This window comes from Aedes aegypti, chromosome 2 (assembly GCF_002204515.2).
Source record: "Aedes aegypti strain LVP_AGWG chromosome 2, AaegL5.0 Primary Assembly, whole genome shotgun sequence".
Classification (NCBI taxonomy): domain Eukaryota; kingdom Metazoa; phylum Arthropoda; class Insecta; order Diptera; family Culicidae; genus Aedes; species Aedes aegypti.
Genome location: NC_035108.1, coordinates 166,832,804 through 166,851,108, shown reverse-complemented (window position 1 = coordinate 166,851,108; position 18,305 = coordinate 166,832,804). Strand labels below are relative to the sequence as shown.

General features: G+C 35.5%; 1 protein-coding gene across 1 annotated transcript; it reads left to right on the top strand.

The window, feature by feature from the left end:
• Positions 1-2,639: 2,639 nt before the first annotated feature.
• Positions 2,640-3,891, top strand: LOC5572266 (RNA exonuclease 4). The gene is made up of 4 exons (XM_001653901.2): positions 2,640-2,892; positions 2,976-3,029; positions 3,090-3,462; positions 3,527-3,891. The coding sequence occupies exons 1-4, from the start codon at positions 2,856-2,858 to the stop codon at positions 3,744-3,746; spliced, it is 684 nt and encodes a 227-aa protein (XP_001653951.1). The 5' UTR covers positions 2,640-2,855; the 3' UTR covers positions 3,747-3,891.
• Positions 3,892-18,305: the final 14,414 nt, after the last annotated feature.

The window sequence follows — 18,305 nt, the reverse complement described above, 5'->3', positions numbered from 1 at the left end:
CAAGCATCAGCGTTGGTTAGAACACAACTGCCTTCCCATGGCTCTATCTCCTGCGTTGTAGATTCCATCCTAAAATGAAACAAAAGTTAGGACCTGGGAGGGAGAAACCGATACAAAATTTATGAACGTCAAGGTGAGCCGAGATTCTGCTGTCACGAACTGTCACTGTGAGCCCAGATCTAGAACAACGGACAAATATGATAAAAGCGCGTAATTGATTAAAACATATTTTTGCATTTTATCTAATGTGACAAAATAATCGATTGAAAAGCTATTTATGCTTAATCAAAAGTAATGTCACAATAGAGTAAATTATGTATTTTGGACAGGCTAAGGATATGTCTGCGAACGGCGATTAATTTACTGCATTAGATAATAATATTTTATTACCTAATGTTACTTATATGCTTACTGTCCCATTGTACTTTGAGTTTCTAGGTAGCAAAAGCTAAATTGTAGTATTAGCTACCAAAATAGCATTTTTTGGTGGCCTGTCTGTTATACATTTCGGACACCAAATATACATTTTGGACACCCTTACGTGAATATAATTTGGACAGGGACGTTAACTCAATATCCATGCAATGATTTCTTAAAAAGACGATCATATCATAAAATTTTAAGAGTTAACATGTGACTTATGCATATTTTCTCTTAACGGATGTGTATTTTAGTGATAATCAGTAATTTCATTTAATGCAAGCAAATATCATCAGATCCACGAAAAACCCCTGCAAGTATGCATGTATGCGACATTCCAGTGTGTTTCATCAGATGGCTAAATTATATCAACAGAACTAAAACCATAATCTATTTTGGACATCATCTGATTTATGCCTTATATACTCATGTTAAGATTTTAGATGAACTTAGCATAAATTTTAGACATATTTTATCATGTTGCCACTTTTGAACTTTTTATGAATGCCAATTCTGAGTGCTATTATTGCATTAAATGTATGTTTTTGAAATGCACATCCTCTTGCATTCGTAGGTTTCACAGATGTTCTGTTGATACAATTTACAATTTTGATATTTTTGAAGCCAATTTGTGATTGTTATGAAAAAGGTCATCTTTAATAAGCAGCATAGTGAATTATTAATGCTGCCGTACATATATTCCTCACCATCTCATTTGAAATTAGCATAGAACGACTAGCCTGTCCAAATTATATGCATGTCCAAGTTATATACGTTACCCTAGTACCTTTTAATCTGATTGAATATAAAGTATTCAAATACGCATCATTTTACTTTTTCCAATAAAAACGAAAATGAAATGCATAGAAAACTTTGGCAGTTTTTCCATGTTTGTCCAGAACGCTCAAAGAAACACAACAAAAGAAAACTAGCGATTTTCATTAAGTCTGTCTTGATTGTCGTTGGAAACCTGGAGTTTTCTTGCAGTTCCAATTAACTTTGTGTCATATTTCGTGTGTAATATCAATTCCTCCCTCCCAGGTTAGGACTAAATTACACAAATCACCTTCAGTGCCACCTTCACATGCTGATTTTTTCCATGTGTTTGTTTGAGTAACAAAACATAAACAACCTTGGCAACGAATGGATTGCTAGCAACGAAGCCTCAGAGACATTCGATAACAAACTGTATGACGTCACATGTAGTCACAATGCAATGGGTTGCTGAGTGAAAACACAAGCAGTGCACTAATACATACAAACAGTTGTGTATTATACAGAATCACCTCCTCACCTGTATTACATCACATTGCCAACAGATGGCGATAGTGTGTAGACGTCAAATACGAACAAAAACAATGCGAGCGGTACCATATTTTCGAATCAATCGTTAAAAAGGTGATCGATGGACAATGATGAGAGTGTGGCGTTTGTTTGTCTGTGGTAACACTCTTTGTATGGGAATCCTTCAAATTTTGTATAAGCTGAAACATTTCGAAGGCACCTACCCACCCCCTTTAGCGTTATGAAATTTGTGAATAAGCCCAAAGCAGTGGCAAGAACACCCTCAATCGTGTTGTTTTAGACGAGATTTCATCAGGAATTTTAAGGATTCAATTGGTTCAGTGCTGGGAGGGAGAAACCAATACAAAATTTCTGTACGTCATAGTGAGCCGAGATTCCACTGTCACGAACTGTCACTGTGAGCCCAGATCTCAAACATTGGACTAACATGAAAAAAGCGCGTAACTGATTAAAACACATTTTCGTATTTCTTCAAAAGTGATAAAAATCGAATGAAAATCAATTCATGCACATAACGCAAGTAATGTCACGTGAGCACCATTTAATCTGATTGAACATAAAGCATTGAAAAACGCATCGTTCTACTTTTTCCAATGAAAATGAATATTTAGTGCATAGTCAACTGTGGCCCTTTTTTCATGTTTGTCAGGAAAGATCGAAGGTGCACAACAAATCGAAACTACCGATTTTCTCGAAGCCTGCCTTGATTGTTGTTGGCAAGCTGGAGTTATCTTGCAGTTCAAAATAACGTTGTCTTATATTTCGTGTGTAGTATCGGTGCCTCCCTCCCAGGTTCAGTGCATGAATGTTTTCTGTATGAACATGTGATTTTCCGTGTATGTTAAGCTCCCTCTACATTTAGATCGACTCAAACCAAGTTGACCTAACGGACGAAACCCACATCGAAAACACGAAAGAAACAGCAAAACAAAATGTCAGAAACATCATCCAGTCGCGGGACCGTGTGAAATTTTGTGTGGAATCTGGCTGTTTAAATTCGTTAATTTTGTTTTCATTCATGGCTTATGGCTACCAAAAATAATGACCTTCGGGTTGTAGAAAGTGGTTAGTCCAATCTGTTATCTAGATTTGCAACGAAATCAAAAGAAACACAAATTCGGTCGCAAAACATGGGAAACGAAGAAGAACCAGGAAGCAGTCCGGACAGTAAGAAATATTGGATTTCGATCGGCCAAAAGTTGAAGGTCGCAGTGTTTTGTAAACAAGACTTCTATTGCTTTCAATTTCAGATACTGCGGACATTGAGAATATTTTGAGCATAGGAAACCTATCTATCGATAACGGTAATAATAATCTAAAATCGTTCCTTTTGGCAAGGTAATAATCATAAGTTCTATTCACAGGAACACAATTTAGTAAAAAGACCAGCAACAGCAAACGAACGAGGCCAATGGTTTATTCCACGGAGCTAACGGATTGCTTGGGGCTGGATTGCGAGTTCGTAGGCACAGGGAAAGGCGGAAAAGAGCACATGCTGGCCAGGGTATCGATTGTGAACGAGAGATTAGAAGTGGTTCTGGATAGCTACGTGAAACCACAGAAAGCTGTGATAGACTATCGGACAGAGATCAGCGGAATCCGACCGGAACTGATGGACTCTGGTCAAGACTTTAGCTCGGTTAGGGAAACAGTCAAGCTTATGATCCATGGACGAATACTCGTTGGCCATGCACTCAAAAACGATATGCTGGTGTTGAATTTGCGACATCCACGACAGTAAGTGTTAAGCTCAGAAATGTTCGATTCAATAGGCTCATCTATTTTCCCTCTTTTCTTGCAGTATGGTCAGAGACACCTCTCGATTCAATCCGATTGCCCGAAGGATACGAGCCCTGGGCACTCCAAGTTTGAAGAATTTGGCAAAGTTAATACTAGGGGAGGAAATTCAAAACGGCATACACGACTCGGTTCAGGATGCCACTGCCACGATGAAGATCTATCTAATTTTTCAAGAAGAATGGGAAAAATCTTTAAGGAAAACGAAACGCATTCGCAGATGACAGAAGAAAAGGGGACGGAAGTAAAAAAGCTAAATGGTAATTTTTAAGTTTGTGGAATTAATGGATTTCGAATGTAAATTGACCGTTTGTATGATAGAACTATTTTCAAACTAGACATAAATATAAATTATCTACACTGACAAAACCATGTTTGTTTTATAATTTTCTATATCATACCCATCGCATCTTTTCATTACATTTCATATTGACGTATTTATGAATGATTTTTTTTTAATCTTCGAGAAATTTGTTCTGATTTGTCTACAAGAAATTCTATCATGTCGCTCCTATCGCCAAACTTTCGTCAATGTATCCGAAAAAAAATCAAGAAGTTCACTCACAATTTCGTTTACTGTTTACCTAATTCCATCAGAGACTTCCCCTTTGACTTCAAAAGAAAAAAACAAATATTTTCTTACATTTATTTTACCTTGGATAGCAATTTTAGATATATATAGCAAAATGGGACCTTCCTTAGCCTAATGATAACGTAATGTCAACAAGAAGAAGTAAAGAAAGCTAAGTAAAGTTATATGAGGTCAATTATGAACATTTTCCATCGTCAATCGTCTCTTTTCTATGTACCTCCATTCATTTTCGACGAACTTGAGACTAATCGAATCATTGAATACTATGCAATAAGCCATTTTACGTGACGTTTCGGAACAGCTGATCGCCGAAACGGCGTCAATTGACAGGAGACCTGGGATTAAATCCAGCGTGATTTTTAACAACGTCTTATCTTACCAAATGGGGGACATGGAGAAATTGACAAAAAAGAGATCCAAAAATGTTCGTTACTGCAACATTACACCTAGTTGTTGTATCAGCTACCTCTTTGTTACCCAAATTGCACATAAAAAGGCACTTTTGTGATTAGAAATATTTTAATAATTTTTCTCCATTTAAGTTTTCGCCTGTATGAAAAGCTACGCTAGAAATGCGCACAGTCATCAACCATCATCATCGCGAAAACTGACGACGATGATTGAAAAATCCCAGGTCTCCTGTCATTTGACCTGCTTCGTAAAATGGCTCATAGCTACTAGAATATGATTCCATACTTATCAGATTAATCAAAAAAAAAAACAAACAGTTTCAATTGACTGATTAACGAGAAACTTGCGACAATCGACGCGCCACCATATTTCATATAACGGAGGGTATTAGAACTAACTTGGAGGTTAAAATCACCTCCAAACACTACACTGAAATGAACTTTATTGGAGAAACTATTGAATCCATGGTAAAATTAAGAACTGCACCAACGATTTTCAACCGACTACATTAATCTGTTAACTCTACCAAAACATAGTCAACATCACTACACAAGGAAATTTCTTCTGTTGATTTAACCAGAGTTGTAGTATTTTTGACTAGAAACATTCTAGATTTGAGAAGTTTAGCATCTTACTTTTGACCACACTGTGTTGTACGGTGGGTGTCACGGACTGAAATACAATGCTTTGTAGTGGATGCTACTAGGGATGGTACACAAATTATGTCACGCTAAATTTTAACTTTTTCGACCCCCTCCCCCCTTTATCACACTTTTTGTATGAGTCCTCCGAAAATTTTGTAAGGCTTGTCACGCTTGGCTCAACCCCCTCCCCCCCTGGAGCGTGACGTCATTTGTGCATGACCCCCTATGAACATAGTCAAATTTACTGCACTGCTCAGTGATTTTCACCAGATTATAGTAAACTTAACAGATTTTTGTAGTCGGTTGAAAATCGTTGGTGCAGTTCTAAATTCTACCATGGATTCGGTAGATTATACAACACAATTTGTTTGCGTGTAGCGATTTTGCGGTGGGATGTTGACCGTTGATCACGAATAGTAAAACTCAAAGTCGTGAGAAAGAAAGGGTTATTTCGACACAATAATTTACATTTTCCATTGTTTATTCTCCGCAATACCCATTTTGACAATCGAAACTAGCAGAACATTGCACGATAATGGAAATTCGCGATTTCGCGATGACGCGAAAATTATGAAATGCCGTAAAGTCAGTTAAATCTGAATTATTTATAGATTGTATCAATCGTTTTGAATTCTAGCTTCCATTATATGTTTTATCTTTATCCAGGTTTTTAAAATCGATAATGGCTGCCGCAAACAGGCTCGTTTTCTGGTAGGGACATGTCGAATTGACGTTTGGCTTGGGACGTTTTCTATTGAACGGACCCAAGCTAAACGTCAAATCGGCATGTCCCTACCAGAAAGCGAGCCTGTTTGCGGCAGCCATTAGCGCTCGTAAAAAGCTGGATTAACGAGATTGTTAGCCCTGAGGTAGTTCTTCTCGGCACCAAGAGTTTTACTTCGCTTCCGAAGGAAGTCATCACGTGTACGTTATAAGCGACTATTTCGGGGATGGGATTTGATCCCAGGTCCTCGGCATGAGAGACGTGTGTACACTCAGAAATAAAAATAGTCACAGAATTACTAAAGTTTATGCATTAATGACTATTTTCTATTGACTGTTTAACGATAAACTTGCGACGATCGACGCGCCACCATATTTTATATAACGGAGGGTATTAGAACTAACTTGGAGGTGATTATTTGGAGGTTATTTGGCATTCCCTGCAGGATGAAAGAGAGGCAGATAGAAAATAGTCATAAATTACTAAAATTTAGTCATTCTGTGACTATCCGTGTTTCTGAGTGTAGGGATGTCGCAAAATCTCAATTAATCGATTAGGTAATTATCAATTACAGTCCAAGAATGCTGATTATGCGTTCCGATTAATCGACCAGGAGAAATCGATAAATCGAATTATTAACATTTCGGTTGTCGCGTGAATTTTTGTAACGGGAGTAGTCGCGCGTTGTACTTTGTACAACACGCTTGGTTTTGCGAATATCCCAAGAGCCTGACTACTTAGAAAGATGGCGTTTTCGGCAAAGTTGTTCAGTGGCTCAAGGGCTATCATTGATCGAGTTAGTTGATTCTTAATCTTGCCAACAGATGACGCTAGTGAGCATGAAACATTTGTTTTGCAGATCTCAGGATTGACCACTTGACACTTGACCACTTAGAAAGATGGCATCTCCTGCAAAGTTGTTTAGTAGCTCAAATGCTATATTTGTTTAACCTTTCGGTCGTCGCGCGAATTTTTGTAACGCGAGTAGTCGCGCGTTGTACTTTGTACAACACCCTTGGTTTTGCGAATATCTCAGGAGTCTGACCACTTAGATAGATGACGTCTTCGGCAAAATTGATCAGTAGCTTATGGGCTATCATTATCATAGCCAAGAAATTCGGGATTTTGCCACTAGGCGGCGCTAGTGAGCATTAAGCTTTTGTTTCCCAGATCTCAGGAGTCTGACTACTTAGAAAGATGGCGTCTTCGGCAAAGTTGTTCGGTAACTCAAGGACTATCATTGTTTGAGCTAGTTGATACAAAATGTTGCCACTAGGCAGCGCTAGTGAGCATAAAACATTTGTTTCGCAAATATCTCAGGAGCCCGATCACTTAGAGAGATGGTATCTTCGGCAGAGTTGTTCAGTAGCTCAAATTCTTTCTTTGTTTAATCCTTAAAGTTAGAGAATTATTAAAATAATGATAGTCCCTGAGCTTCTGAACAGCTTTGCCAAAGGTGCCTGTCTAAAAAGTCAAGATCCTGCAGTATACGCAAAACAAAAATTTCATGCTCACTCGCCGCCTGATGGCAAAATATCGTATTTCAAATAATGATAGCCCTTGAGCTACCAAACTACTTTGCCAAAGACACCATCGTTCTAAGTGGTCAGGCTCCTGAGATATCTGCAAACAAAAGTTTCATGCTCACTAGCGCCGCCTAGTGGCAAAATTTTGAATCAACTACATAGCTCGGAAAATGATAGTCCTTAACTTACTAAACAACTTTGCCGAAGACGACATTCTTCTAAATGGTCAGGATCCCGAAAAATCTGCAAAACAAAAGTAAAACTACCATGCCCACTAGTGCCACCTAGCGGTCAAATTCCGAAATAAATGAGGTACCATCAGATAGCGCTTCACCTCCAGAACAACTTTACTAAAGACCCCAAGTTTCTACACTATCTGGATTTCGAGATATGACGACTGTGGTTTCCTCGAATCGTACGTAGTGCGTTCATTATTATGCGACTTCCATGTACATTTACTGATTTTACCGTATTATAAAGGGTCATACTGTAAATAAAAACTGTCGAGTATTGTTTTTAAGAAGATTCTTGAGGAATACATTTTGGTTTGGTGTCGATAGATATCTTTGTTGCAAAATGATAGCATATAAATCACAACTGTTGTACAAAGTACAACAGCGCGACAGCCCGAAGGTTAATTCTTGAAGTTCGAGATAAGCTAAAATAATAATGGTCCTTGAGCTACGCATCCACTTTGCCGAAGATGCCATCTTTCTATAAGGTCAGGGCCCAGAAGTATCCGCAAAACAAAAATTTGATGCTCACTAGCGCCGGCTGGTAGCAAATTTTAAATCAACTAGCTTGAACAATGATAGTCCTTAACTTCTGAACAACTTTGCCGAAGATGCCATCTTTCTAAATGCTCAGGATCCTGAAATATCTGCAGAAAATAAGTAAAAGTTCCATGCCCACTAGTGCCACATAGCGGTCAGATTCCGAAATAAATAAGGTACCATCAGATAGCGCTCCACCTCCAGAACAACTTTATTGAAGACCCTGTTTCAAAATTATCTGGATTTTGAGATATACCAATTTAAAATTGCGGTCTACTCATTATTACGCGACTTCTATGTACATTTGTTGATTTAATCGCATTATAAAGAGCCATATTGTAAACAAAAACTGTTGAGTATTGTTCTTAAGAAGATTCTTGAGGAATACATTTTGGTTTGGTGTCAATAGATATTTTTGTTAAAAAATCATAGCATATAAACCACAGCTGTTGTACAAAGTACAACAGCGCGACAGCCCGAAGGTTAAACATTATTTTCTGTAGAAACGATTTCTTATTGATATGTGCATCACTATAATTCCAGATTTATCCTCAACTTACTCCCATTCAAAAGCTTTTAAAATAGTTCCCAATAAATAAGTTCTTGTGAATACGGATGTGCGTGCACATCTCTGAAGATATTAGTTTTGTACGAAACCACTTGCCAAACTATTGTTGGAATAGAGGTAGCGCGAGGTAGTGTCGCACCTCAGGTAGAATAATCGTCGGTTGAGAAGCATGCGTCGTCGTAGGTAAAAGTGTGAAGATTTATCGAGAGGTATTATGGATCCGACAGAAATAAGGAAAAACATTTATTTTTAAATATATTTTTTCCCTATCTCCAAGAGTCGCGACTAATATTTGAATAGTGCACTGTGTTCATAAACATCGTAAGAATGCAGCGCCACACATGTCATTATGACAATTATGTCGGGAACGAGTCACACGTCGCGTGTCCCACACGCGCGTTCCGATTTGGTGGGCGCGCGACAATATGATATTTGGTTAAGTGTGATTGAATTGTAAATATGGATGTAAATTCACCTGGAATGAATAAAGAGAGTTGCAGCTGCTGATTGAGGTATCAGTCAGTTAGCTACCCAGTTGAAGGAGACATCTACTGTATTGAATTTCTTTATGATTTGCAATCGGATGTGGACGGGCTAGCCTTGCTAGGATCTGTGTGGTCTTAGCGGACTAGCTCTTCAACAACTATGAATATGGGGTAATGTTTAGTTTATTTTTCCTTGATTTTTTATGATTCAAACTAAAATGATTTTCAGTATACTATGAATAAATTGGTGTAATTGAGCGGTAAGAATTCTGCAGCAAACCCTTCCCTCTTATGATTTTTTTAAATTTCAATAATTAAATAATTCAAATTTCAAGATACTACAGAACTACTACTAGAACTTGCCAATGGATCATTAAAATAACCAAAACGGCCGCTATGGAAGGCATAGATAGCGCCACCGTAGCCTTGTGTGTTTAACAGAACAGCAATGCTGTCACAATGTTAAATCCCATATAGAGTGGCGCCTTTGTTTTGATGCGGTGAGAAAAAAACTACATTCAATGATCCATTTATGCAGAACAATCATGATTCCTGAGTTCTATAGGAAACCCCTGCTTGGCTTCATTAGAGATATCCATTAAAAATAATAAGAATTGAGCCTAAATAATACAAACATCTGAAGTACCGTAATTTCGGGTGAAATTGATCATTTTTCACTGTTTTTCTAGTCTGTTTTCTATAATGTTAACAATTCCACACAACTAAATGCAGGAAAACAAGTACTTAGGTGAGCCTCATCGACTTATGTACCGAAATTTTCTAACAAATGTCATTTTAGTGTTAACAAATATCTCTAAAATAAAAAAATCAGAGGATCTCATTTCAGGGTGAAATTGATCACTTGTCAATGCCATTATTGATAGTTTTCAAAACAACTCTGTATGATAAATTTGAGCTCTCTGAATCCGAATATGCTTGTCGAATTCTTAACAATGCAATATCTATATAAATAACGAATAGTTAAATTTCAAGAATTACGCGGAAAACGCCTAAATGTATGCAATTTCCTAAGGTATTCAATGATATCAAACAGAAATTCAATTATTTCAACCATATGAGTTAATTGGTACGAGTTTTAGTGATGAAATCTGGTTTATGGATATATCTCAAGCATCCTTACAAACTTTCAGGTTTATACAATGTTCAAATCCTTGCTTATAAATAGAAGTTCATAGGTGTTTGTCAATACTGCACCGTGCATGATTTTGAAATTTTACAATATTTTCATAGTTATAAACATTCTTTAACGCAAAAAACTTCACAACACACAATTCGACAATAGTTATGACAAGCAACGTTCATTTACTGCAGCTTACATTGATATTTGTGCTCCATTACGAATAAATAAAATCGTGTGATACGATGATCAATTTCACCCTTCTGATCAATTACACCCGATTTTACGGTAATACATATTTTGATGACAGAGTTGTTAGCTGATATTTGTTATTATGCGGGTCCAGATTTTTGTGCAACAATCGATACTCTTATTGCTCTTATGGAATTTTGTACTTTCCGAGGTTCGATCTACTTCTTCTCAGGCTGAGAGTACACAAACAAAAAATGAGCAGGATAAGCGACTACGTATTATAATATTTTGCGTATTGACAGTTTCCCAACTTTACCAGTGGAGTTTTTTTTAATTTTCCCTCGCACGAACACGTCGGAGTCCTAGACAAATGCATCAGTGAATATATTGAAAATGTTTCCTACAGACTTGTTATTCAGGATGTGTTTAAGAACGTAAGCAGACATTAAATTTTCTTTGACGATAACTTCAGCAAATGCTTCGGATATTTATCGTAAAATATTTTCAGGAGTTCCTCAAGACAATATTTAGGAAATTTTACAAGGAAGTTTCCAAAGCAATCACAGGTATTCTTCCAAAGATGTCTCAGAAGAAATTTTTGGACAAAAATTTGAAAAAAAACTGGGATTACTGGAATAACTGCTCTGGTACTAACTGGTGTGAAAACTAAAACGAACTTCGAAGGAATCAATTAAAGTTTCACATGACAAATTACTCTCGAATTTTTTGGAAGATTATGAGTAGGACCCTATATTAGTAGCAATCTTAGATGAAATGCTGGAGACATTCCGAAAAATTTCTGGATGAAGTTTATGAGGAATCCCAGGTCGAATTTACTGAAGAATTCGTAGAAGAGTTCTTAATATATTTTTTTCAATAAACCCGGGATAAGATTCCTGGGAGTAGCCGTGGATGATTTTTTGAAGGAAAACAAATCAAAATGCCTGGAAGAATGACAGAAATATTTGTGTCTTCAGAATCCATGTGGGGTTTGTTCTAAAAAAACCGCCATCAGCCTCATGATCAGTTTGATGCTCATATCAAGTTTAGAACATATTCCTAATTGGCCACTTCCCCCAAGGCACCTGGAACCTACTATAATGTGATCAGTGTCCCTAATGGTTTTGAGTATGCTGCTGGTAGCATCATTTTGAAGTTTGATGCCTAATTGGATGAAGCTCCAGATAATATATACATGATTAGAAATACAAACATAACTGACCAAAAATATTGAAATAGTTTTACGGAAATAGTAATATCTCTAATTTTCAACAAATCTTAATGCGTCCAACGGCATTCAACTTCCTATTAGTTCTAGTTTCTACACGCAAAAAAAATTGTTCGATAAAAACTACCATTTTTGGGGGTTAACTTAACATTCTTTTCTTACATCTAGGTGTTCTGTATTATTAGACAACACTACACTGAAACAAGCGTTGCAGTAATGAAAACCATGAACGTGTTTTTAAAATTACTATTCCAACCACGATTGAGCTATCATGAACGCTTTTTATTTGCGTTTTGTTCCCTCTCAATCCAACCGCGTCGATAGCCGAGCGGCTAGCGTTCGCGCTTGACAATCGCCAGATCCTCGGTTCGATTCTGGTCTGCTGCAAGTTTTTGACCATGATATAGTAATTTTTACTATACAAATGGTGCCATGGTAAAATTGAATGCACAAAATATTCCAAATAAATGCGAATTTAGTCTGCACAAATCAAGTGGCGTTGTGTATTTAATTTAACCCTTTGATATAGTATTTTCAACCGCAACGCTGTTCTCAGTGTATCATCCTAATTTGGTATAACAAATTTAAGATTTTATTAACATTTTGTTAACAACATATTACATTTCATTTGCCGCAGCAGTTCAGATTTTTTACAGGTGAGTTGATTTCACCTGCTTATAAGAGAAAAAAAAACACGTTTTCAATTTACTTAACCTAACTTAACCTAAATATATAACGCATTAATCGTGGCAACGATTTTTTCAAGAATTTCGAATTGTGAGGAATTACCTGTAAGGACCTGGTAGATCTGGTTAATCGGTGTTAAGCTTCTCCTAATAGCTGGTTCGTGTTGGTTTTGAAGCAATTTTTGGCGGTGATTGAAGAAGTGAAAACAATGGGTCTTTCCGGTTTTGTTGGATTCATTTTGGCGTTTGTTAAGTATTCCCCAAGTAACCGTACAGCTGTATATAGTTGCATCAATATCACTTTATATGCTACTATAAAATATGGCATATAAAGTCATACTGCATTACATGTCTCATTAATGCAGTATTAAAGTGGAAAAGGGCGCTATTAAAGTGTAAATACAGCTACATTTCCTAGCTCTATGTTGGCAATTGCTAAAGTATAGTTACTGTCTGTACCGTATAAAAGCTTTAGCCAAAGTGTATTTAATGCACCATTATTTTAGATCAAAAATAGAAAAACAAAAATATTATTGTATATTTTTTTGTTCGTTGGATGTAAGGTCAGTGTTGCTTACGAAGTTGTTTGTCTGTTTTTTTTTTGTGTGACTGGTGGGATTCGAACCCAAATTAAGTGAGATGTTTTCGATGACTCGCCGCGCCTATCCTCCGGACCATGGATGCTGCATGTTTTGACCGGGAAATTGTGCAACTTCAAGCAGCGCCCTTTCGTTGCAGGTGGCAAATACTGTCGATTTCACTCCAAGTTAACCCATCACAAGTGTGTAAGCTCCCTCAAAGTGTGTAGTAGGGATACGTCGAATCATGATAATGTTTTTAGTGCACTTATTCCTTGCGGTTCAAGGAACAAGTGCACCAAATACGTTTAGATGATCCGTTGCAAGCGTGCACCATAGTTTGTCTTAGTTCAATTGGGGGTGAAGTGCGTAATAAGTTGGTGAACGCTCTTTTGCTGTTGAGATTTTGTTTTGTTTTCATTGTGTTGGGCTAAAACGGTTGCTCATCTTCACGCTTTATGTATCGTTTTAGCATCTTGTCACATTGAGTTGGTGATAGGTGTGTGGTGTACGCATGGGCCTATCAATCGTAAAGTTTTTGGTTCAATTCCAGGGTGATGCAACATTTTTTTTTATTCAAATTCTGGTTTCTCAAAAGACAGATCTACGAATTTCAACCAGATTTCTTGTGGGAGTGAAAGAAAGATCGACGATAAATACTGCATTGAAGTCTTCCCGTTTTTCTTGCGATGAAGCATTGAGTAAGATGATGCAATGAAGCATTGAGCGGTGACCGTATATCACCCATTAATGCACATTTCATTGCTACAATAAAGCAATGCTACATTGCATTCATAAAATCGAATTAAAGCATTATTGCACGCATATTGCAGAATAAAAGCAATGATGCATTGCTCTCGTTGAATTAAAGTTAAAATACGATAATACCTTAATGCTTGTGGTTACTTGGGTCCTTTCTGTTTATTTGTTGCTTGATTAGTTTGTTTTTGTTATTAGTTGAATCCCCGTTCAATTTCCACTATGGAAATTGACGGAGGCTTACAAAATCCAGATACTAATAATGATTTAGTACGTTCTACTTCGAAACCATTTCGAATAAAAATTTACCCTGCGACTTTTGCTGGTCCATTTCCTGTTTATTTCCGAAAGAAAGATCGACCCATAAATGTTTTGTTGATTTCATCGGAAGTTTACAAGAAATATAAATCAGTTAAGGAAATTAAAAAAATATCCTTAGACAAACTCAGAGTTGTTTTTGGAACTAGAGAAGAAGCTAATTCTCTTTTAGAATCTAAATTATTCAATGATTCTTATCGTGTATATGCTCCGTGCGATTCTTGCGAAATCAGCGGAGTCATTTACGATGAATCATTAGATTGTGATGTTATAAAGTCACACGGCTCTGGCATTTTTAGAAATCAATCGATTTCACCTGTTGATATCTTAGATTGCGAACGTTTGTCTAAATTATTATTTGATGCAAAAGGAATTTCGAAATATGTTCATTCCAATTGTATAAAAATTACCTTTTCAGGGTCTGTTTTACCCGATTTTGTAAATATTGACAATGTGTTTTTTCGCGTGAGGCTTTATTTTCCGAAGCTCATGCATTGCAACCGATGTCTTCTATTTGGGCATACATCAAATTTTTGCTCAAATAAGCAAAAATGCTCAAAATGTGGAGATCTTCATTCTGCTGCTGAATGTAAACTGAAATCGGATATTTGTATCTACTGTAAACAAAAGCATAATTCACTAAATAATTGTTCATTGGACATGTACAATCAAAAAAAACTTAACGAAAAAATTAGAAACCAAAATAAATATTCATATTCGGAAATTTTGAAAACTAAAACTTGTGGTGATTTTAGTTCACCTAATCCATATGAGTCTTTATCAGATATTGAAAATAAAAATGCATTAGATAATAGTGATACATTTGTTTACAAACCTCCAAGTAAAAGGAAACGATCTAATTTTTCATCTTTTCAAAATGATACTCGTTATTCAAAATTGTTTGAACAAAATTTTCCTCCTCTGAACATTGCGTCAAGTTCAAAAAATATTCCCGGATTCCAGAAAATAAATGATAATAAAGATACAAATAATGATAACAATATTTCAGACAGTGAAAAGAATGATTTTTCCATTTTAAGCATTTTAGAAGAAATATTAAACTTATTAGGTATGAGCGATTTTTGGAAAAATATAATAAAGAAAATTTTACCCTTTCTTGTAAATCTTTTTGAAAAACTTAACTCATTTGGACCCTTTTTGTCTTCATTATTTTCGTAATGGATTTTCAAAACTTTGAAGGTTTGAAAATTTTGCAATGGAATTGTCATAGTATCTTACCAAAAATTGATAGGCTTAAAGCCATGTTGATAAATTATGATTTAGAAATATTTTGCTTGAATGAGACTTTGCTCACCGAGGATAAATTTTTTCGTGTTCCATCATATCATGTGCTTCGTCATGATAGAAATGTACCATTTGGAGGAGTGTTAATTGGTATCCGTGATAATATTGAATTTAAATATTTGGATATACCACTTAATACAAATATTGAATTTATTGCTATTGACGTCAAATATGATGGTTTTGAATTTTCAATTTTATGTATGTATATTCCTCCAAATGTATCTTTTTCATTATCCGAAATTAAAAATATTTTGGAAAATGTGCCCACTCCTTTTTATATTCTTGGTGATTTCAATGCACATAATTTTGCATGGGGGAGTGATAAAATTGATGGTAGAGGTTCATTAATAATGGATCTGATAGATGAATTAAATTTGAATGTTTTGAATGATGGATCATCCACAAGAATTGCAGTTCCTCCGGCTCATAATTCAGCTATTGATTTATCATTTTGTTCCAGTAATTTGTCTTTTATTTCGTCCTGGAAAACAATTAATGATCCCAACGGTAGTGATCATTTACCCATACTTATTCAAATGCATGGTTCTAAGAGTAAATCTAAAATTTCTTCAATAAATTCCCCTGACTTGTGTAGAAATGTTGACTGGATTAAATTTTCTGATTTAGTTTCATTTTCTTTAAAACATTTTGATTATTCTACAACTGCACTTGAAAATTATAAAATGTTCTTAAAGCTTTTAACAGAAGCATTATTTAAATCACAAACGAAAAAACATACTTCTAAATCTTCTGATAAAAAACGTCCGACATTTTGGTGGGATAATGGTTGTTCATTAGCTTTAAAAAATAAATCTGAGGCATTTAAGAACTTTCGAAGATTTGGATCTAGAGAATATTATTTTTTATATTGCAAAGCTGAAGCACAATTTACTAGAATTACCAAATTTAAAAAAAGAAATTATTGGAAAAATTTTGTTCAAAATCTTGATAGAGAATCTTCATTATCCACTTTATGGAGAGTTGCAAAAAATTTGAGAAATTATGAATTTTCCACTCAACCTATTTTAGAATATTCTATAGATTGGATAGAAAAATTTGCATCAAAAATTTGTCCTAACTTCGTTCCTCAAAATATAAATTTCAAAACTCGTCAAACATTCAATTATTTTCCTGAACTAAGTACATTATTTTCATTGGAAGAAATGGATTTGGCTTTATCTGTGACTCATAATACTTCTCCGGGAATTGATAGAATAAAATTTATTGTATTGCAAAATTTACCATTTGAAGGCAAAATGCATTTACTTTCTCTATATAATTCTTTTCTTCTTCATAATATATTCCCACCAGAATGGCGTTTTGTTAAAGTTATTAGTTTATTGAAGCCAGGCAAAAATCCTTCTTTGGCTGACAGTCGAAGGCCTATAAGTTTATTATCATGTGTACGTAAACTCATGAAGAGAATGATTTTGAATCGTCTTGAATTATGGGCTGAGAGGAATAACATTTTATCTTCATCACAATATGGTTTTAGGAAAGGTTGTGGTACTCGTGATTGTACTGCTCTTTTAGCATCTCAAATTCACCTCTCTTTTAATAGGAAACAAGACATGGTCTCCACCTTTCTTGATGTTTGTGGTGCATATGATTCTGTTCTTATTGATTTATTATATGAAAAAATGATAAATTTCAAAATTCCAATTGTTTTATCAAATTTTATATGTAATTTATTTTCTTTCAAAATCATGAACTTTTTTCACAATGGATCTTCTAAAATGGTTCGTTATAGCTATTTTGGTCTACCTCAAGGATCTTGTTTAAGTCCTTTTTTATATAATTTATTTACAAGTGATTTAGCATCTATTATACCAAATGGTTGTTATTTTTATCAATTCGCTGATGATAAGGTTGTATCTATCAGTGGTAAAAATAGAGAAGTGATTCGTCATTATATGCAATGTGCACTAGACAATATTTGTAATTGGGCACATAATAATGGTTTTACTTTTTCAGTAGCAAAAACAAAATTTATAATTTTTTCACGCAAACACTCTTTTTATAATATTCATTTATATTTTAATAATATTGAAATTGAACAAGTTGACGAATACAAATATCTTGGTATATGGTACGATTCTAAATTAACGTGGAAATATCATATTCAATATATTCAAAAAACATATTCAAAAAGAATAAATTTTCTTAAAACAATAGACCCTTTCCGTCAGACCTTACCCCCTATTTTTATATTTTTCTTCGAAAGACGATTATTTTTAATGATTATTGACGCTTTCAGATCTAATTTATATGCACTCCTGATTTTATTGTAAATTTTTGAAAATTCGAGAATTTACCACATTTTGAGTAGTGCGGCACAGTTGTTTCAACCCTGTGGGTAAACAAAGTGGAGATTTTCCCACAACTTTCAAAACCCCTGCGCTGAGTGTTTGTAGATATGACGAAATGTCAATGTCAAATCAAGCACACGAGACGACCCGACAAAATGGAGAAATCTGAGAGAAATCTGAGGTCCGATGGGCAAGCTTTGTTGTAAATGAAGCCCATCCTTTACTATTGTACTTATAACAAAAACTTTTACCGGAAGACGACTGCTAATAGACCGTTTTAAGCTTAGCAAGTGATGGAATTCTGCTTGGAAGCATTTCTGCAACGCTGCGGAACGTTTTCTACAAGAGGGGCATATTGGCCGGTTTGTTTTGAAACGTCAAGAATTGGACCGTTTGCAGATAACGTCTTGTACTCGCTTTAGAAGCTACCTGGCAAGAGAAAGTTGCATGCAAAGCATGATTAACTAAGTAAATAACACTTTGACACCAAAAACTGTATAAGTAATGGATTTGCCACTGCGATAGAGCAGTTTTTCCTTAGGGAGGC

Excerpts from the sequence above, each read along its gene's own strand:
- LOC5572266 (XM_001653901.2), top strand. The coding sequence starts at position 2,856 with ATGGGAAACGAAGAAGAACCAGGAAGCAGTCCGGACA. Across the intron at positions 2,893-2,975 it reads ACCAGGAAGCAGTCCGGACA|ATACTGCGGACATTGAGAAT; the intron begins GTAAGAAATATT and ends TTTCAATTTCAG. Across the intron at positions 3,030-3,089 it reads AAACCTATCTATCGATAACG|GAACACAATTTAGTAAAAAG; the intron begins GTAATAATAATC and ends TTCTATTCACAG.